This window comes from Struthio camelus, chromosome 3 (genome assembly GCF_040807025.1).
Source record: "Struthio camelus isolate bStrCam1 chromosome 3, bStrCam1.hap1, whole genome shotgun sequence".
NCBI classification, from domain to species: Eukaryota; Metazoa; Chordata; class Aves; order Struthioniformes; family Struthionidae; genus Struthio; species Struthio camelus.
Genome location: NC_090944.1, coordinates 93,413,005 through 93,435,205, shown reverse-complemented (window position 1 = coordinate 93,435,205; position 22,201 = coordinate 93,413,005). Strand labels below are relative to the sequence as shown.

The 22,201-nt window shown below is 38.0% G+C and overlaps 1 protein-coding gene across 10 annotated transcripts in view; it reads left to right on the top strand.

Annotated features, from left to right (window-relative positions):
• Positions 1-21,533, top strand: part of SMOC2 (SPARC related modular calcium binding 2) — a 155,740-nt gene extending 134,207 nt beyond the window's left edge. For 3 of the 10 annotated variants that reach the window (XM_068939124.1, XM_068939123.1, XM_068939118.1), the window contains 4 exons: positions 13,175-13,277; positions 14,153-14,427; positions 17,031-17,071; positions 19,888-21,533. In XM_068939124.1, coding sequence (XP_068795225.1) covers positions 13,175-13,277; positions 14,153-14,427; positions 17,031-17,071; positions 19,888-19,911 — 443 coding nt within the window. In that variant the 3' untranslated portion in view covers positions 19,912-21,533. Of the gene's footprint in view, positions 1-13,174; positions 13,278-14,152; positions 14,428-17,027; positions 17,072-19,887 lie in introns of all 10 variants that reach the window. The other 7 variants (XM_068939126.1, XM_068939125.1, XM_068939119.1 and 4 more) reach the window with 4 other exon arrangements.
• Positions 21,534-22,201: the final 668 nt, after the last annotated feature.

Genomic DNA, 22,201 nt, shown 5'->3' with positions numbered 1-22,201 from the left:
CACGCGTTTCTTATCATAAAACTGTTACCTGAATGAGTCTATTAAATGTGGACTCTTCATTCCAAATGAAACCTGTCCTTCTACAAGGGGACGGGGGGGAAGCCTAGACCCACTGGGTTTCACTCCATAATGTTATCCCATTTTCTTAATTCAGAAAAATATGGCTAATATATAGAAAGTGAGCTTACGGAGGGGTACAGTGAGTGGCTTGATATTGAAGTTTTCCTTCCTACTACAATGAATTTCAGAAATTGTATAACCACACAGAAAGAGAAGGGTACCCCATATCCATTATTTCTCCATCCGCACTGACTTCAAGATGGCACTGATGTGAGTGGACCTGTTTCCAGTCCCCATACTGACGAATATATATATATATTAATATTTGTTTACAAGCGTATTTTCTATTAAAGATAGGATTCATATCCCCGAGCATAAGCTCGAGTTTTCCCTCACAGCAGTTTTCTCTGTCTCTGTTTAGCTTCAGCACTTTCATTGATTAGAGCTTGCTAAGAAACATCTGTAATTTGGAGATGAATGGGAATTAACTGAGTTAATTTGCTAATAACGAAACAAAATTTTGAGCTCCTTTCTTCAACAGTGAAAGATTCATTCCTCAGCCCCTCTACTCCCAGTCATCTTACTTGTATTTTATCTCTGTTTACTGATAAACTGGAACACTTTAACACAGGATGTTCTATGCTCATTATATTCTCAGCAGAGTCTACAGATAAATGTCTGCCATGAAGAAGAACAATTTATTCTTAAAATCTGTTTTTAGAGCTATAAATTGTATATTCTTGTGCAGTGTTTTCTGGTAACCACTCCAAAACGTGTCACCAGCATTAACTGACTCTCTCAAATACTTGAGAGATTAAATATCCTTTATATATATATGTAGAAAAACAGAAAGTAGAAAAACTCAAGGTCACCAAAAATTATTGTTAGACTTAAATTTGGAACTAACATCCTCTTATCTTTTCTTGATAGATCTTTCTACCTTTATATGTCCATGAAATGCACAAATCATATTGATTTTGCTCCAGCAGATCGGACATCAGGACAACTCAAGATACACTTGCTATTCAACATAATCTTAGGTGCTTTGCTAAGTCGGATCTTTGAACATCAAGTTTGGTAAAGTTTGTGAAGGTACTTCACACTTTGTGAAGGTATTTCACACTTAGTAAACTAAATTAAATCTTTTTCATGCAAAGAACAAAAAAGCAAACAAAAGGGAGTTTGTGCTCTAGGTTATAAATGGAAACATACCTATCAAACTGAGGCAGTACCAGTGAAGTATCCTATGCTGTGTATTGACTACATGAATGATTTTTCCATTATTTTCTACTCTTTCTTGGGTCTGATTCCCTCCAGCTCCCCTACTTTTTCCTCTCTGATCTGGATTTAATTTTATCCCATTGGATATTATATTTTCTCCCCTATTTATCTCTTCTAATCTAGATACTTATCTTGAATAACAGTCAAGTTAAATACTCATTTTTAAATAGAGTGAGTTTAAAATTAGAAAATAAAATCTAACAGGCTTAATGAGTTCCTATGTCAAACATCAGGCTTCTCTTGTGTATATGCATTGCTGAAAAAAAAAAAATTAACAGCTTCTTACAGTATGACAGCATAGTTACCTGCTGCTTAACCATTTGTTTCCCCATCTCTGTTGTCTGGTAACACGGAAAGCCTAGAGTCCAAAACCTGCCAGGCAAAAAACTTACGCACTCTTCAGCGTGAAAAGTTCAGTGGCCTTTATCGAGCAAAGCACTGAAGCACATGCTTTTCTTTAAGCTTTTACATTCATTTGATTTAGTGAGAGTACACTCTGTTTGTTATCCTACGTGCCAAGTTTTTTGGAAGATTTTGGTTGTGTTTCTCTGCATCATGCAGGATTAAGCCCTAAGTTAAAGAGCGTGCTGTCCAGTCTGACTTCCATTGTTATTTTTCAGGAAAAAAAAATGTTGCAATGTAGCATTAGAATTACTTTATGACACTCTTTTCTTCTGAAAAGTTTTCTTACGACAAGAGGAACCCTTCTGTGGACACAGAATAGCTTGATGATTAGAGCACTCAGCTGAATAGGGAAGGACCTAGGTTCAGCTCCCTGATCCAAACCAGACAGAGCAGGGAATTGAACCTGGCTCTCTAGTGTCAGAGATTAGAATGCTCAACGAGGATAATAGAAAGCCAGGTTCAACTCTCCACTCTGTCTGGTTTGCATCAGGGAGTTGAACCTCAGTCTCCCTCACTTCAGCTGTGTGCCCTCTTCACCAAGCTGTTTGGCCAAGGTGGGGTGCAGTGTTTTGTTCTTGAAAAAAAAAAGTAGTTTATTCTGCATCAGAATAAAATCTAAATCCCCAAATCCTGACACTTTCCACATGATGGAATTGTTGTTTTCTGGCCAGGCCTATAGAGAGCTACTTCGTGGTCAGATACCAACAGAGCCAGAAGCAATAGCAAGACATAAAAACTCTCTGTCTCAGCAAATGAAGCTAAAGATGCAAAGGGATTCAGCCATGTTATCCACATGACTTTGGCAGGAACAGGGAAAACAAAACCACCAGAAGCCTCCTCATATGAAAGCCAGAGCTATCTCAGTGAACTATAGTTTTGTTTGGAGGAGAAAGGGGGAGGAGGATTAATATTCTGTCAATGTCGGCACTATCAATCAGGGGTGTCTGTGTCAGGCTATCTGTGCAAGTTCACTTGAAATTTCAGCTATTTTCCCCACCAGTTTCTGTGCCTCTCTCCTCTTACTTGTCTTTCTACCTGCTTATCTTTAATTTCCATGCTTCTCTTTTCCCTTCACTACCTTTACCATATATTCATGTCCTTCTGATTTCCTTAAATCTTGAACTTCTCCACACAAAGAAATTGCTTTGGCCTAGACTTAAATCTTCTTAATGACACACATAGTTGAACCCTGGCACAAACTCCTCTGTGAATATGCTCGTATCAGTTGACAAAAACAGATGGGTTTTAGCTGTTTATCTTGTCCTTGTAGTTCACACACACATATTGAATTTCTTAATCTAATCCTAGGAATGTATAAAGGTTTAAGGATCTTTTTTTTTCCCCTACATTTTCTTGTGCGTTCTGTTTCTAACCAAGCAGTAGACCATATTTTGATTTTTGACAGTCTAGCATGTGAACCCTTTTATAGCCATTTACAGAGAGTTTAGCTTATGCTAGTCATTTAAAGTTCATGGACTGAAAGCCGTGTGTCAGTTATAATTTGCAGTGCTGGATATCTTCAAGTCTGGAGCGTGGAGCCCCTTAATTCTGAATAAGAGTGCTTTACATTCACTCAGTTGAGATGGAAAATGATCACTGCTTACTAAATTGATGTAGAGTATGCATATTTATACCACAAAAGTGTTCACATGACAGTTTGAATGGAAGTGTGGGGTATATGAATTATAATCAGAGTCATTATTTTGGTTCCATTCACCACACAGAGAAGCACCATTGCAAAATGCATGGCTGGAAACCAACTTATTATACATGCATAAGAGGAGCACATAGTTTTGCAAGGTATGAGCATTTGAGATGCTGCTGTTATACATACACAGATTGTTAATTCCCCCTTATTCCTTGCAATTACCAGGGCGAAAAAAATTAATGTGATGTCTTGATCCCGTCTCCCTCCATTAGTACAGCAGCAGATAGCAAAATGCAGGAGAACCCCCTTTGTGTGTTAGTGTTGCTGTGCTGCCAAAAATCAAGATTATATTCATGTGCCACTGACTTCTTCAATTATGCATGATCTGCTCCACAAATGTGATACATATGCTTATATGGAGGGTGTCAAGAGGATGAGGGCAGTCTCTTCTCAGTGGTGCCCTGTGACAGGACAAGACACAACGGGCACAAACTCAAACACAGGAAGTTCCATCTCAATCTGAGGAAAAGCTTCTCTACTGTGAGGGTGACTGAGCACTGGAACAGGTAGCTCAGAGAGGTTGTGGAGTCTCCTTTGCTGGAGATATTCAAAACCTGCCTGGACACAATCCTATGCAATGTGCTCTAGATGGCCCTGCTTGAGCACGGAGGGTCGGACTAGATGATCTCCAGAGGTCCCTTCCAACTTGGCCATTCTGTGATTCTGTGATATACTTGTGTACCCATGCTCACTGTGGCAGCCATTCCAGACAGTCCTTGTCATGTCAGCCCATGATTAAAATGTGATCGTCTGGTTTCTGCAGAACAAGCCTGCCTACTGGAGGGATATTATATGATTTTTCTTTATCTCTTTGTCTTCCCTCCAGTCCCATAGTCAGTAAGCCTGAGAAAGTTTTCTCTTTTCAGTTTTTACCTATGTCCTCAGCCCTATTGGATATTATCCATTAATACCGAGTGACTGACTCTGGGTAACCTGATCAGCATTAAACTCTCAACCCCTGTTGAAGTTAATAGGGTGGGCTTCTGCACAAATGTAAGGAAATCCAATTTCCTGGCATGGCTGCACAATATTCCTAGCTAGGTTTCTGAACCAGTGCAGGACGTGCAGCAAAAGAAGGATACTGACCACACTGTACACAATTAAACTAGCACACAGTGTAGTGGTCCAGTTAGGAAACCATCCTCATAATCCATAATGGATTGCTGTCATGTAATTGGATCTCCGTGCTGTCAGATGACCCAAGGCACTTTGTAATCAAACCGCACATCATAAACTACTTTACATGAAGTCAGCTGCGTTGCATCCTTCCTGGCAGACACATTAGAACCATAATTACACTCATCTCCATCTTTAATTTACTCCATTGTGCTTCTGTCATTGCAGGATCTTAGCTACAGAGCACGATGTGTTCATTTCCTCAGTACTTACTGTAAATTGCAAATTAAAGATGGTATTGGTTTTAACTCTGAATTCTCTGTTTTTTGTGGGTTGAAGTAAAGCTCAACATTACTTGAGCTTATTGTGGTTTAATGAGGTACACAGTATTATATTTGGCTTAGGGGATCCCTTCCAGACAGATGCCAATTTGCAAAGAAAGTAGTTTTGGAAAGAAACCTGCTCTAGCTGCAGCGATCTCTCTTTCAGCCCTAGAAAAGTGAGCTGGATAACGGTGAATTAGGAGTGGATCTTCATTTTTAAATTAAATGAATAGAGTCTTAATTATTAAGGCCTGAGCCTGCAATTTGTCATAGTATCCCCCACTTGCTCCAGCAGGAGTTAAGGGTGTTTCATTCTTGCATAATATCATACCTTATAAAAGTTGCATACTGAGCAATTGTAAGGCTGTATTTATGCTTTTGTATTAGTCGTTTTACAGCTTTTTTATTTAGCAAAGGATGAGCCAGTGAGATCTGAAATGGTATTTACAGAGGAAATCTGTCATGTTTAATGGAAAGTAGCCAGGAAGTTAACACAATTGCCAGTCCGAAATTAAATGCTACATAAAGAGAGCAGTAGATTTTTGTGATGCCAGGTTTCCAAGGACTGATTCATTCCATAGCGTTGAAGTAATGCTTTAGCAGTTCTTGCTGACTCGTTTCCCTTTAGCTACTTCCAAACTTTCAATTTTATAAATCTCTGTTTTAAGCACTACCGTAAAAACTGATTCTGAGTTTAAATTCAGCATATAATTAATGGGCCAAGAAATAGCCTTCCCTCCCTCCCCTTACTCCCTGCTCACCTTGATGTTTAAAATCCAATTTCTTTATCTTCTATTTCCAAGTTACAGGAGTGAGGAAGAAAAGATAAGCAGATGAAGTTGATGAAAAATTGACTCCAAATTCAAATTCAGTACTTGCAGATATCTATATAAACAAAATAAAGCAGAGGAAAGATTTTTTTCATAAGAGGCTATTGTCCTTCTACTGTCTTTTCATCTTCACCTAACTGCTTGCAGTGTAGCTAGGTCTCCTTTCCCACTTCTGCTTCCCATTCCCCATCTCCTGTGCCAGTGCATCCTACACCATCCAACAATGGGCTTTTTGCCCTCCAAGTAGTGACATAGTTTCTTAACTGGTGGTTCTGCTACTGCTTTAATTCCAGGGCAGAGAGACACCAAGTCACTACATGTGTGGGACTCCCCATCAATGGAGCACGGGTAGGGTTTTCTCTGTACCTCTGGACAAATAAAATAGTGCACAGGTGCATTGGAAAAGTCTGTGATGTATATATCATCCTTCTGGGGGACTGAAAGGTCTTTAAAGAAAGTTGTCCTTACAACTCCATCTATCCCGTCTTATGACAACTGAAGTATCGTAGACTGGCATAAAGGTTCTCCTGTGCTCTCTGAGTACCTGGTACTGCTCTGTGGGCAGAGACTCTTCAAAAACACACAAATATGTGTGTTGCTGGGCTGACTCAGCTTCTAATCTCAGCTTTGAATTTCCTTTCATCTTTTTGGTTTAATGATCAATGGTTCTTAGTATCTGAATAGGGAGCTCTCTTATGGCTTTAATTATTTGAAGGTGAACGCCTTTGGGATTTTCAACTGATGCCTTCAACGGTAAAAGTCTCAGTAAGCGACACCCAGAAAGGTTGAAAACAACATCAGTTTGTAGAAAAGACCGTTTTTCATGCATGTTTCCAAGGAGCAGGCTGCTTAGTTCAATTAAGTAATGTAAAAAACATCCCCACTAAGCAAGTCCCCATCGTTCCATTTTTCCAGCAGGAGACCAGAATTATGCATCTTATTGCTGAGGTCACTTCCATAATTACAACAACATACATTTTTTGTAATAGCTTTTCCTTGTTAATGGTTATTTAAATAGAGGTAATTAAATATGGTTATTTCATACCCATCTCCTGAGAGGAAACATGACAGCATGATGAAAATAGTTAAGTGAATTGAAAGTAGTAAATTTCAATTAAAAGGGGATGCATTTGACTGCCTAAATGATGTTGGCTGTTAATTGGTAAGACTTTCAAAGTGATAAAGTGATCAAAGAGATGCCTGCTGTGCTACACAAAACTGGATTCCAAAATATTTCAGTTTAACAAGCTATTGTAGAAAGTGTTACAGTGCTCACAAATAGCAGTTGTATATCTCAGTCACAGATAGTCCTGAGATATGGTATGTAAGGTGGAAATGTAACCCTATGAAAATTGCATCCAGGTGTTTTTCCCTTCTAGATTTTTTTGGCCCTTTTTCTAATCGTGGAACTCTTCTGTCTGCATCATAATCAATGAGCTGATTGTCCTATGTCACTGTGCTAGCACATCAAACAAATACAATGTGTTTCTTTTGTTGGAACAGGAGCCATATAGCTATAATGAAGATTAAGTTCACTGTAACGTGACCAGCCTCTAAAGGCTGGGAGTTTGCATTGGCACAGGCTGAACATAAATGCTCAGAATTTCATATTCTTCTTAACATACTAAAGTGTCTTCGACTTCCCAAACTGGATTACCTTTGGCATAGCCAGTGGCTATCTTATAAAGGTATCAGCATGCCTTGTTTCCAGCCAGGCAGCAAAGGAAGCAAGAACTCTTTAGCTTTGAAGTTTTTGACACTTTTTCCTCTTTCCCAGTCAAAACTAGGAAAATAAGCGTCCACATAAGAATATTTAAAAAGGCAAATGAAGTCCATAGACCTTCTCAAGTCCTGCTTTGACTTTTGGATGGCATTTGAGAGGATTACTGTGTTTACAGGTTTAGCCTGTTCATCTCTGTCTCTTCTCACAATGCCATATCTGAACAGTTAGAAGAAACAAATTTGCTACTCAAAAACCTTTTCAGACTCTTACAGAGGAAAAATCAAGCTAACAAGTGACAATTAAAAATCAGTCATTTCACATTGCCTGTATTATGATGTGATGTTCGGATTCTCCTTTTCTTGTTTAACCATAATATTAACAGAATTGAAAGAAGCCAAATGAACTGCTTTTCCTATCAACAAATGTCCTAGCCTAACTTGGACATTTGGGCCTGCAAAAACTGTTTATAGGATCATATGTGTTTCTGCTATGAACATTATCACTTCTTTCCACCACATTTACCCCATGAATAGCAGAGCAGTTTGAGTCTAATTGAACTTAAAAAACAGACACATATAGGATTAATCCCAACCAGCTTTCTGTCACCTTGGTGTGAGCTAGCTATCCCGCTTCCTCAGTAACTAATGGGAAAGAAGAGAGACATTTCCAGGGAGATACTATCCTATTTTAAGAAAAAAGTCTAAGATAACTGGAAAGAATACCCTCTGAATGTGCTTCTTTCTTTCTCTATACAGAGCTTAAACAGGGGTTATGGGTGAGATATTTCATTTCAGTAGGCTCAGGTTCAGCAAATCTCACTCACTGTACTTTGGTATGATACGAATGTCTGGAATAGAAGGATAGGGCCCTGAGAGACCATCCTTTGCTAACCTTTTGTTTTTTTCCCCCTGAAATCAGAAGAGAAAGATCATTTTAAAATAATAACAACAGTGAAGTTAATAAATATATGTGGAGAACTGAAATCTACTGCCTGTCCTGTTCCAGAAATAATACTTTCTCCCATAAGACAGAAAGATATGAGGCTGCACAGCAATGGATCTGTAACTCCCTTCCAGCTAACGTATGTTCTGCCCTACTTTATTATTTCTGTGCTGGTCTGTTGAGGACACGGAAACCCTGGCCACAGTGCTACAGAGAGAAGTATACAAGATTCTTCCTCAAGATTTGCCATCACTAGGATGTCTAGTCAGTCTTAAAGTGATAAGAATGGCCCTTCCTTGGCCCTGTGAACCACAGGACAATCTAGTTAAGAAGAAATGAGAACGACAGTGATTAAGAGAGACTGAATTTATGGGAAAATGAAATTTCTTTTTATTAGGACAAAGACAATATTTGGAAAAAAAAGAACCAGAAAACTAGGCGAAGCAGAGATCTGTGAGAATTTGGCTGAGCAGAAAAAAAAAAAAAAAAAGATGGCTAATACCTGAAGGATGTTAACAAGGACAGGCAGTAAAGTCCTCAACCCCTGCAGGACAGAGAGTAAGAGGAAGATAATTACTGTTTGTGAGAGGTTACCAGGAGGTGCAGTGCAGGAAAAAGTGTAATGAACCGTAAAACCACTGCCTCTGTTAAGGTCATGATTTTTAGTCTCCAGTAGAATTATGAATCTCAGTTTCCAGACTCACCTTTTGAAGGTTTTTTTTTGTGGGAATAGGGCTCAGGAAGTCCTCCGTACGATAAGGAAGGCCTTCCGTATATCTAGACAAATACAAATTTGCTGTGATTTATTTAGTTCAACATGAATAAACTCCTAAACTGTACATATATATGTATATGGTACAAAAGTCAGAGGAAAAAGTATTTTCCTTTTTTTTGTTTTTCTGATCTCTCAGCATAATCCCTAGCATTGACAAAAAAAGACCATGCTACATTCTGTTCTCCCTTATATTACGATTTTTCAGTGAAGTTAAAGCTGCAAAGGAATAATGAATAGTTCTCATGATTTTGATATTTGGTATGTCAAAACCTATTTATAATCTTCAGAGAGATTTCAGTAGTCATTGTATTTGAGTGCACTGCTAAGCCCGGTATTCATAATAACAAAGGGGAAATAAAAAGGGAACTTTCCATTTGCTAATTAAAAGTTGTCATGCTTTTAGTTCTTGAGTGACTGACTCAAGACAGTTTCCTCTATTGCAGATGCAGAGAGAAGATTAATGTAAAATCCCTTTTCAAATTTTTAGTCTTATCTATTGTGTTCACTTTTTTACAGAAATGAACAAAATGCTTTTCTATCCATGACTTCAGATGTGCTGTAAAAGATATTGCTCCAAGATTGACAGTGGTAGATTATTATCAACCAAGCAGGGAGCTCCAAGGCATTTAGGTGCATATTTTAGAAGGTTTGTAGACACCTTTACCACAGATTAATTCCAAAAATCCATCTTTAATACTAATGGGAGATATCTTTATACACAGACATGTATATATACCTACATATGTATGTGCATAGAGATCTATAATAACATATCATAAAGATCCGTTGATTATCTTTATGCTGTAGCTGAAGTGAGGTGTTTGTATACTCTCCCGTTAAATGTGGATTGTATTTGTTGGTCTGAGATTTCTCAGGCCTATTCTCTCTTTATATGGAGAACACACTCTGGGTAAAACCCTCCCTAAAGCAAACACTCAGTTCTGCGTTACATCTCTGAATCTGCAGAATAAATACATGTGGTTTCAACTTCAGTCCTTTAACAACAAATTATTTATGTAACCTGTCAAAGCCACACAGGACAAGGAGCTGCACAAGAAGAAGCTGAAGCACATAAACCATAGTGAGAAGCATAAGGCTCACATCACAGACTAGTTTTTCCCTTTCGGTATTTAGTCCACTAAGAGTGAATTATTCATTACAATCGGGTGACAGCTCCCCTAGTCTTGCTATTTTGTCTGTAAGTTTGCTGAAAATTAAAGCTCAACATGAAGCCTCCAGAGAATTATTCTGAGTTAATAACACCTGCAAAGAACAGAGATTTCACTGTGAGGTAAATTGCTGTGTGACTGCCCACACATCAGCAAAAGTTATAATTGGAAGAAACTGAATATTTTCTCTGTGTTTAAATGGTGAGGATTTTGTGAGGTGTCATTTTACGTTAAGTAGTAGAGTTATAATTGAGAATGTTTCACAGCAACATACTGTGTTTGTTTTAACAGCAAGATTTATTTTCTATGAGAAGATTTCTGTTACTGTCAGCTGCTATTGCGGTTTTGTGCAATAAACATTTAGAAACCTTTCTTAATCTTAAGCAAAATTGTCAGAGATTGGAGTTTAACTGTGGATTTTTTTTCTTGTGATTTCCTGTGAATTTAGAAGTTGATTCTGTTGCCTCCCTATCTGTATCTCATAAATAGCAAGCAGCTTCTCCCTGGACAGCAGTGGAAATTACCTGAGGCATACTTTTTTGTTTCTTCCAGATGTTTCAGAAATATATTCATAACTAACCTGACAAATTCAGATATAGCTTCTGGATCAGATTGGATATTAACATTATTATCTATCCAAAAAAGGACAGAGAAAGAAAGAAAAGAGAATTATCTTGTCTATGTATGGTGCTGAATTTTATATTTTGAGGTGTTATTTTCTGCATTTTCAGTGAGTCCTGTGCCAATTCAAAACTCATGTTTAACGTAAGAGGCAGGCTTGTATCTGACAACAATAACACAATCCAAGCCAGAAATGGATAAAGCTGGTATCACTGAAGACAGGTCTACATGGACATTTGCAGACAGACCTCTTTTTTTCCTATGCTTTGGAATGAACCAGCTCTGTTCCACAAGCCAAGTATCCTCGTTAGCAAGATGCAGTGCTGTGCTCAGTAAGCTGACCAGAGATTTAGTTGGCTGACTGAGGTACATTGCCATCTAACATGGCTGGGTGCGCCTTCTGGGTTGGAACTACGTGGGCTCTGTCTGCTCATCCCTGGGCAAACGAGCAGTGTGACTGGTAAACTTACGTGGTCTCATTTAAATGACAATGTACAATTTATTTGTCCAGTCAAAAAGCGTTTTGAGTCTTACATCGCAGCACGCACTTTGTTCTGGAGAATATACCTGAATTACCCACTGAATACTACCATGAATCTTTTGGTATACTCTTTAGTCCATTCTCATTTCTGCTCCTTTCACAGAGAACTTAAGCACTTGGGATTATAGTCCAAGTTAGGTTGTATATTTTTCTTTCGTTTTTTCCCTCCAATTACAACACAAAGAAACTGGTGAAAAGCTAAAGGAAGAGGAACATTTGTAGGAGAGTGACATCTGATTTCAGATATGTACTTCAAGTGCAATGGAACTTGCTTCAGTAAATTCCTGTTACATGCCTTTTACAGTTACTGGAATAAAATATCTCCAGTGCCAAAGGCAAGCATATAAGATATAGGGAACTCACAACTGCACAGATGTGTTAGACATAGTAATATGTGGTGGCTGCTGCTGCTACACATAACAGCTGAGCAACATAGCTATTCTTACGGTAACACAGATCAGGGCTAATACAGCAGAGATTCATTTCCTTGAAGCATCGTGGGAGTTAGTAAAGAATAATTTGCTGGGCAAGATTAAGCTTTTTAGGCTCAGATAATTCTACTGCCTGGTCCAGAGGTCACCGAGAAGCCTAATGAAATAATAAATCAATACTGACTGACTAATACTCTTTTTCCACAACTCTTCAAAGCATTTTTCTTTTTTACTTAGCAAAGGAGCTGTAGGTAAGTTCGCCTCCAGCACAGAACTATCTGTGAAAGTCTTGCCATGGGCAGGAGAACATGCCATGGGTTCAGCTTTAAATTTTTGATCTCTGTGTCATGGCTCATGAATGATCCTAGAATTTAACTCAGACATTACAGAGATAGGTGAAGACTTAATATTTGGCTCAGGGCTCTAAGGAAGAGGAGAGGAAGCAGGTGCATTGTGCAAGCAAACCTCTGTGTGTCAACAACCATGCACACATCAGATGAATTTATCTGCTCCAGCTGCACTGCTCTAAGAATGGATCATTCAGTACGTCTTTTTCTGATGTGTTATGTATCTGAAGTGTGCTGTCAGTTTACTTCAAAGAGCTTTGTGGGTTTGGGAGTATAATTGTAAGGATGATGCAGTATTACAGTAGCATCCAGCAGTATGAGCTAAAGTACCGACTAACAGCATCCTATTGTGCTCTGTGCTGTATAGTGGGAGTTAACCCCCTGTCCAAGACAACAGTGGAAGAAGAAAAAAGATGACTCTCATTTTACAGAGGGGAAAAAAGATGCACTAAGAATGTTGAGAAAATCAATGGCAGCTCAGAGAAGCAGAGGTGGAAATCTGAAGAAGGTGTTGTTCTTTAGGCTTCTAGCCCATGTTTTCAGACTTTCTATGTGACAGACAAACTTATGTCTTTTCATAGCTATTCTTCTCAAAATGTGACACCCATGGAAAAACCATCTCACAGAGGGATGAAAAACACCCAAATTGAAAGAAAGGGATCCAAGCTATGCAAACCAGATTCAGGCTAGGTTGAGTTAAAAAAGATGGTTTTCCGTCCCTGATTTGTCATACAGATATGTGCCTGAATTTAGATGCTTTACGTTGAATTAGGTTCTGAACTTTTCCACAGTTTATGGGAGTTTGTATACAGAAGTTGCATTTATATCTAACTTTGAAATCCTATTGGAAGTTAAATGTTGTAAAAGAGGAAAGAAGTAAAGGAAAAATGTTGCTTTTCTAGGTTGTCCTGGGGCCAAGAAGAATGAATTCCTAACTAGTGTTTTGGATGCCTTGTCCACAGATATGGTGCATGCAGTTTCTGATCCATCTTTGTCTTCTAGCCGGTGAGTTTTAGATCCTCTTCATGTGTTTTGGTAGCAGTGAATGAAGTGTGGAGAGTTTTGAGAAGTAATTCTACCTCTGCCTTCACAATAAGTAAATTTCCAAAAATTGATCTGAGAGAGCTTACTTCAAAGCTACCACTGTGGAAAATATCCACTAAACAGACATGTATCTGATGGCTGAATTCTCATCAGCAGCGCAATGTAGAGTTTATCTGTAGCTGTCCATACAACTATGTGTTGGTCTCACTTCATTTTCCTGTCAGACTTCTCTTGATGAATGTGTGCTACCTTCCAGATTCGTATTCTGCCTAATGTCTTCTAAAATGCGATCAACAGTCACAGCTAGAATGAAAAATAAGTAAGTGCTGTAGAACTTTGGAAGTCTTGTAGGTCAGTTGCTTACCATCTGAAGAGGAGGTGGCATTTATTATCCTTCTGTTACTTACCCTCTACTGAATACATTTAAGTGTTTAAGAACGTCCATTATATACTAGGAATACTAGGAGTCTAGGCATTTGCCTGTGCTGATTGTTGGCCTCCTTCTGTTGGGTATGTTATATGTTTTCATCTATGGAACTGTCCTTTTCACTTTTCTGTGCTTCAGGAAATAAAAGGGGAAGGCATTGTTTTCTGAGTATAGTGTAGACCTAAGCAGGGTTTCAGAGGGTTAGTTAAGAGCAGATTCCAGCCTTTAGAGTAAGATTAGGGATACAGCTGGCCACAGTAAAAATAAGGGGATTCACTACAAGAAAGTAGTGTCCAAAAGCAGAGAGGTTCATCTAACAAAGCACCTAGTGATCTGACTATTCATCAGTAACAGTATAAACAAACATATGCAATCAAAAGTAAAGCTGAACACTTGGTTTCTGTTTCAGAGTTTCAGAGCCTGATCCAAATCACACTCTGGAGGAGAGAGTAGTCCACTGGTATTTCAAACAACTCGATAAAAATTCCAGTGGTGACATTGGCAAGAAAGAAATCAAGCCATTTAAGAGATTCCTACGGAAGAAATCAAAACCTAAAAAGTGCGTGAAGAAGTTTGTGGAATACTGTGATGTGAACAACGATAAGTCCTTGTCAGTTCAAGAATTAATGGGCTGCCTGGGCGTAACAAAAGAAGAAGGTAAAGCAGAAACAAAGAAACGCCATAGTAAGAACCTTTTCTAACTATCTTTTTCACTAAATTCTTCAAAGAAAGAAACAAAGTTGGTATTTGTATATACTAGAAGTATACAAAATAAAAATGTATATCTGCCTGTAGCTATTGGAATTGTTGCTTAGGGCAGATGAGAGGAAAGCTGCTTCTTAGTATACAAATCATCACTTCATGTCCCAACAGAGTCAAAACTTCCTGGGACTGATCATTACATGCCCACTTGTTGGAGTTACGCTGATGTGTTACAGCAGGAAGACCAAGAGATATGATACTATTGACAGTCACCTGAAAGCCAATTCCGTGTTATTAGAACAGCATGTCCTGAATGAGTCACACCTGTGCGTTTGGGATTCCTGCTGGAAAGGAAGCACATTATTGCCCCTTCTAATAGCTTCTCGTTTCTCAAATGTGATTTAGAGATACAGTGAGGAACGTGGTCATCTATCAAATAGCTGCAACAATTCCTGGTAAACAGCCACTTTACGCGGCTGCAACACTGGTAGATAGGGGAACAGCATATATAGTGTGTAATAGTCCCTGAAGAATTCGTTCACACAGTTCTGGAAAACAAAGAATTAAAAAAATCTTTGCAAACAACAACAGTAGATGCCCATTTTTTTTACTATAAGAAATTGTAAAATATGAATATAGGCAATTTTTTCTGTTTGCTTGGGGCCCCAAAATGAAGCCAGGACAGTAAAACAAAGGTATCAGAGTGAATGAAGAGCAAGCTAAGTGGGAAATGCAGTCAAAATAAAATGGTTTACACATAATTGGTTGTATTACCTTTTCAGTCTAGAAAGGGTATGTTGCAGAAAGAAGGAATAGGCATACAGTGCACTATTAAAATAAGTTGTCTGTGACTGTATGAAGTGGATTTCTTAAAACAAATGTATCAAACTCAGGATTATTTCTCTGTGTGTGTGTGTTTTTTGTGGGGGGGAGGGATTTAATAATAATCCCTTGCATTTTTCGTTCATAAGGAGAAGGTGAAAACATGTATATAAAGGTGAATAAGTGTTACTGTCTTTATGCTACAGATGGAGAAACTGAAATATAACACCTTTTTTACAGTGGCTTAAAATGGAGGCTGTTATGCTCACTTTATGTGTTAACATCCACTTCTGTACTGCAGCAGCCAGCATTCCTTTGCCTTACTGTAAATGAAATTTGGGTCCCAAGTCATTGGTGCAGGACATAAAGGAGGCTGTAGCAAAACTCAGACCAAAACCCACTTTTTCTTGCCTATTTTCCTATGTCCATTCCAGTGAAAAACAAAAGATAAGGATTCTCCTCCTGCCCGTAAGCTGCCTGTTTCAGAGGAGAAAGTTGTAAGATATATGAAATTATATGAAGATTACACAGAGAGCTAAAGTAAAAATTTTAGCTAGAGTAAAAATTATATTCACCATGACTGGGGATTTTGACAGAACTTCTCCAAAAAATGTAGTGAAAAATGAGAACACTCATTTTTTGGAAGGAAAAAAAACCTCAAAATTTTGTATTGAAAAACTAATTTGAAAAAAAAAAATTAACCAAATCATTTGGTTGCTTTTCAGTTTCCTAACAATACATACTTCTTAAAACAAGAAAATAAAAATCGCTTTTATTTGTTAAAGTGTCAGCATCCTGTTTTGTTTCTCTTACCTTTATAATTAAAGTTTATATGCATATACAAAAACATCATTTCCTCATTCAAGACATTTCCTTACTGATAATCCTTTTACTTCCACAAAAGAAATCAGTCACCACTTCACTGAAGTTAGAGTTATACTTTCAGGAATAGGTGAGACCCTTTTCATCTCAGGTGTGAAAGCTGAGATACATAGATGACTCTCTATGACTCTGTGTGAGTCCCAGATGTCTTGTGAGAACCAATTGAAGCAATGTAAAATTCAGTGATCTCCAGTATATATTTTCTCTGGGGAATGGTAGTTTCTGCAGCATTTTTTCAAGATCCAGTTTAGTTCCTCACTCTTAGCTCAGCTTGATTCACCAGCAAACAGATGGAAAATCGGGAAGCTGAGTTCTTCTCAAGCCTCTCAGGTTTGCTTTTGAAGGTGACTAGTCCAGCAGGCTCATGCAGACTCATTTAGAGTACCGTCTTGGTCTTTGGCATTAACAAGAAGCTTAAAAGCCAGAGATAATCATATGCTTTTACCGCTTAAATGTGAACAATGTTTTTGGCTGGTAGCGCTAGTGTTCTTATGTGGTATATGTAAGCAAAGTGAATGTTTCCAGGTAATCTTTGCTTTTCCATGCTTCTTTCCCACCAGGGATATTGGACTATATTTACTGCTGAGGATTTAATAAATGTGAAATGCTTGACGTTGATTGACTGGATGCAGCCTGTCCTAGGCAAATGTCACGTATTAACTGGCAAGAAATTCTGTTATTCAGCTTTCAGATAACTGCATGAAAGAAGCAGCGTCTATAATAAGGAAAGAAAAAAATTGATGATGCAATTAAAAATCTGAAATATTTTGTCTCACTGAAAGCTGTGAATCCTTTTTCAGAATGAGGACTTGAATTCTTGAGGAAGCTATATGTAACTTGCAAACGATGTTCATAATATTTTCTTCTCTCCCTTTTAGCAGCCCCTAAAACCAATACCGAGAGCACTTCATCCAACAGGCAGGTGAGTACTGAGCAGAGCAAGATCTCCATTCTTGTCTTGCCCAGCTGAACATTTTGTTGTTTTAGCTGTTACTGTTGCAGCTTGAAACTGTATTTATCTGCCATTCTACAGGCTCTTTAGGAAAATACAGGGCAGCATCCTGGTAAGCTAAACTTGACTTCGTATACTTCTCAGGAAAGTTAGATCAATCAACTGCAGGTGCAGAGTAAATGTGCCTGAATGCAAGGTGGATTAGACCTGTATTTGGATGTTCCTACTAAAGTGTAAAGTGACATCTAAGTTAGTGATACTTAGATGACTGTAATTTCAGCCCTTATATGAGTCTTCTGCCTCCTGAATGACAGCATTCCCAAACACTTTTAAATGTGGACTGCTTTATTGTCATCTACTTTTTCCTTTAGTTGATCTCTGTTAACTTCCTGCGAATCATACTACAGACACAAACTTACACTGGTCAAAATTACTCTTTGTGAAGAGAGCTATGCATTTCTTATGCCTATGAAAATCCGTACATCTAAACCCCACTTAATTATTGTATGGTGGATTTAAACACCTTTTAAAATCTTAGTGTAGAGAAAAGAGTTGTCACTTTGTGACAAATGCCTTTGCTAGCTGAGCTAAATGATTCTGGAGGCCTAGGATTTGCATCAGTTAGATGATGTATCTTATAACTAAAATTGGTTTGGTCTGTTGAAGGATTGTAAAAAGTAAGAAAATCTCAAGTGCCCTGACAACTTAATCTGTGGTTGGTTTTCAGTCAGTTTTCTGCAAAGACTTGATTTTGTCTTTCTGAATAACACCAGTTTGGGTCATTCATAGAGTTCTGACAGTACCTTCAGAGCTGCACAATGCACAAAACTGAAAAAAATGTTTAAATCGTGAAAAGGTAGATACGAAAAGGGAGAGATGCAAAGGGAAGCCCGGGAGAAAGGTGAGAAAAGGGCTTCTCATTTGTATGCATATATTTTTATAATCATTAATATTAATGATTCACTTTTCTGGACAACATGGGCAAAAATCCCTGTTATTTTTGCATAGATCTGAAGAAAGACTTGTGAGTTGGAGAGTTATTTGAATGTTCTGTTAAAAGCATTAACTTATAATTCTTGCTTCGCTTTTGTATTAGTTAGAATGAATTAAACAAGTAACAGATACAAAAGCATCAGGTAATGATGGGTCTTTTTTAAAGGTATTGCTATAAATATATTGAATAAATGTTCAAGAACACTACAGCTGAGAAAATATGCGTTTGGCCAAAAATACACAAAAGCCATAGTTGTGGTTAATTAGCTGCTGTCTTCCTGTCTATCAGGAAGCTACATTAGTTTGTTAAAAATTGAACCCTGGGTGAACCTCCACACAAGCCAAGAGGAATCTTCCTCTCATTGTGGCTAGTCAATTTGTTACTTGCTTTATCTCTTGATTTGTTTGATGTTAGGTTCACACTTCCTAAGGCAAGCTCAGCGCTGGTTGTGGGTTCTACCAGAGCCCTGCTGCATAGTTTTGATGGAATATAAAATGTTCTCACAACTAGAGGGATGTGATAAGTTTCTGTTTGTTTAAACAAATGTTTGTGGTCTTAACTTTTCAAATTCGCTCCCACAAATCACTTATACTTTAAACAAGGCAATCTGAAAACAATTACGCTATCAGAACTCAAAAACATTCAAAGGGGTTATTTTAATTATATACTAGCAATTACTGGCACACGTGCATTGCACTTGAAGCATGACATGCCCTCTCCCCCTTTCTTGTAATGCAATCCTGACTTGCAGAATCTATAACAAAAGTGTCCTAAGGATTCTACTTTTTTAATTTTAATCCAATAATTTTGCTGACTCAGCACCAATTATTTTAAAAGCTGTTACTGACAAATGATAGCTTTGAATTAAGGCTGGCTCAGCAAACCATCTGTTGGCAGTTTCATACTGTAACAATACCAGGCTGCAAATACAAAAGGTGGTTTTCATCACAAAAGCTTTTGCTTGAAAGGAAGTAATTGAAAAGGAACTGGGCTGGGTAGGAGCTGCTCAAAGGAAACTACCACCTAAGAAGGAGTGATCAGATCAGTACCACTCAGGAGATGAGTACTCAGAAGTAGTGCATCCATTTTTACTAGTTTATCGCTGTAGTCCATTTATTTATAGAATTGTAAAACGTGCTTATGCACATATTCATGAATATTCTTTACATATTTATATTAACATTTACAGTATTTTTTATAAACACACAGACTGACTGAAGAAAGCAAATATAGATACATATACTAGCATACCAATAGAGTTTCAGCTGTGATCATTGCAACTGAGGTCAGAAACATCACAGATCTGACAGAAGTGCGGTAATGGCCAGGGATATTTCCCTTGCTCAGCTCCACCATGTTCAACAAATATACACATACATGCACACACACACAATGTCAATGAGACTCAGCCTATCAGAAAGTTTTCAAGGGAACTACAGATTGTTCATAAGGCTTTGGACAGCAGCCCACTCCTTATGCATCACATGCCATAGAAAGGTATATTGTACCAGCGATGTACCCAGGCAGTTGCTAAAACTGTGTTTAGAGCAGGTGTAGATTTAAAGAGGCCATAGGTAAGAAAAGATAAAGATGTTGCTCTTCCCTTTGTTTACAGATGCCACGAAGGAATACATTGCAGAGATTGTTTTATTTCTCAAATATACTTGTGCAGAACTCTTGTTCTATTAGCGCCATGGGGACACTGCTGAAATGAAAAGAGATAACAGTTTATACTTGATTACTTGAAAACATGAGTAATAATGCAATTTTTTTCCAACTGTCTCTCTTTCAGCAAGTTTCTAAGAAGCAAGGGTGAACAGCTTACTGATCGAAGGCAGATCTCTTTGACATGTGGGAGATTTCCTCACCAAAAGGCAATAAAAACAACTGTAGTATTTGCACTTTGTATTTTAAAATGTAAATTCACTTTGTAGAAATGAAATATTTAAATAGACTTTTTTTAATCTGTGAAAATGTAATGGCTAGTTTTGAAAAATTATCACATACAATGTATGTGCCTTCTTTTGTTCTTTGAAGTATGTAAAACATGTTGGAGGTGTACAAGTTTGCATTTAAACCTTTTTTAAAAACTTAGCTTTTTTTGCAATCATTAGCATAGAAACCTGATTCTGTGTATTTCGGTTTCAGTAGTATGCCTTTTTTTTTAACCAATACTGTCATGTAAGTAGAGTTATGCTGAAAGGTCTACTGTATTCTCAGTTTTGTCCAAGCAATGTTGGATATTTCAGGTTTCCAGGACCAAGGGAAGTGTGTAAATTGCTGTTGACTTGTTTTTACAGTTTCTTAAGTGAACAGATTTTTCACTGGTGGCATATTTTGTTTCATTTTGGTTTTATTATTATGCTTTCCAAAGATCAGACAATGAGAATGCAACCACTAATGGATTCAAAACAGTTATACTACAGTTAAGACTCTTGTAGAAAAATGTATCCTTTTATCCATTTTTGAGGTGCTTTCCATTATAACTTTTGGTAGGATTTTTTTCCCTGTTTGTTTTTCCTTGAGTAATTAATGCAGCAAACCAACAAGGAGTAAGGTAGATTGTAATGTCACTTCAGTCTGGTTCAACCTAAGCTTAACAGCATGCTCCCATGTCAGTTTAAAGCAGGAGATGAGTCTATGTGGGTAAGGATTGTAAATCTAACTATAAAGAGACAGGGAAGGCTAAACAGATTTGTCAGCCTTTTCTTCCCCCACACCTGGCTGCGCCCATCAACTCTTTGAGTTGCCTTGGGGTCCACTAGAGGTGAAGCTATTGCTGAACAAATTATGAACAGTTGCCGTGAGGAGGGGCTACTCACATTGCCCCTGCCTCAGGCATTTTTCTTGCTTTCTGGAAGAAGTTCTTACAAGTTTTCATACCTTCTCTGTAATTTCCCCTCCCCCCCCTTTTTTTGTGTGCCTGAGGGGAGCGAGAACTTGCGGATGCGAATTTAGAGCATGGGACCTAAGTAAAAGGGTTTAGCCCTTGAACAACCATGAGTTACAAGCAGCTAGATTGGTAGATGCAGGGGTAAATAGACTGCTGGCATCTAAGAACTGACATGAAAAGGCAGGAATGTTGCAACAAGCAGTGATTTCATTCTGGTTCGCTTAAATAATGTGTGGGATCTGACATGTGACTACCTAGTCATAATAGCACCCTGGCTTGAACTTGTACCTGGAAAAGCCTTACTGCAAATAAGAATGTTTCATTTCAATTGTACATATGGATATATGCTGAAGTGATAGCAAACACTGTATGCAGTGGAATTTTATCCCAGAAGGTGAGTACTCTAAGCTTTAGCAGCAGGAGGAACCAAGATGCAACTGTGTGTTATCTTGTATTTTTGTTTTAAAATGTATTTGTTATTCTTTTATAATACTAAACTTTGAATTTAATCTTCTTTATAGATTAAAGTCCAGTATGATATCAAACTTTTCTAGTGTTTTTTCTTCTGTGACACAAATAGGCATCTTTAGAAGCGGATACACACTGTGGTGAACTACATCATCTTAAGTCATTTTTCAACATTTTTTTCCCTTAGTTCTTTTCCATCAGTGAAGCAGTATTACAGTTTTTATGAAGCCTCCATCACTTTGATATCTAAGCACTTTGTGAGGGAGACAAGTAATAAGTTACACAAGCAACTGTAACTATCAGTGTGAATGCAATAAGTTTACAGGTAACCGCATGACCTCACATTGTATCTTATCTCCCTTTCTTCCCTTGCCCCCTATTGACTTCTCTCTGCTAATTCATGCCTTATTTACACCATAAGTTTCTCAAGATAGCAATTTTGAGGCTAGGTGCTTTGTTGTTACTGTCTTCATATAGCTTCAGCTTGGCCTCTTGCCTTTTCTCAGTAAAGTGTAATGTGACACAGGTGCGCATTGCACCTTTTGCCCTCTGTGACTGTGAGCTGCTGGGCAACCTTCAGCCACACTGGAATCAATAAGGAGAGAAAGGCACTGCCTTAAGGAATACTCAGCACCTTGCTAGGTGGGACCCACTATGGTTAAAAGCAGCATTTTGTAAGGTGCTTCTAATTTCATCACTTTGCCTTCAGAGGCAATTTAAGTGTATGCAGTCAAGTATTTTGTCA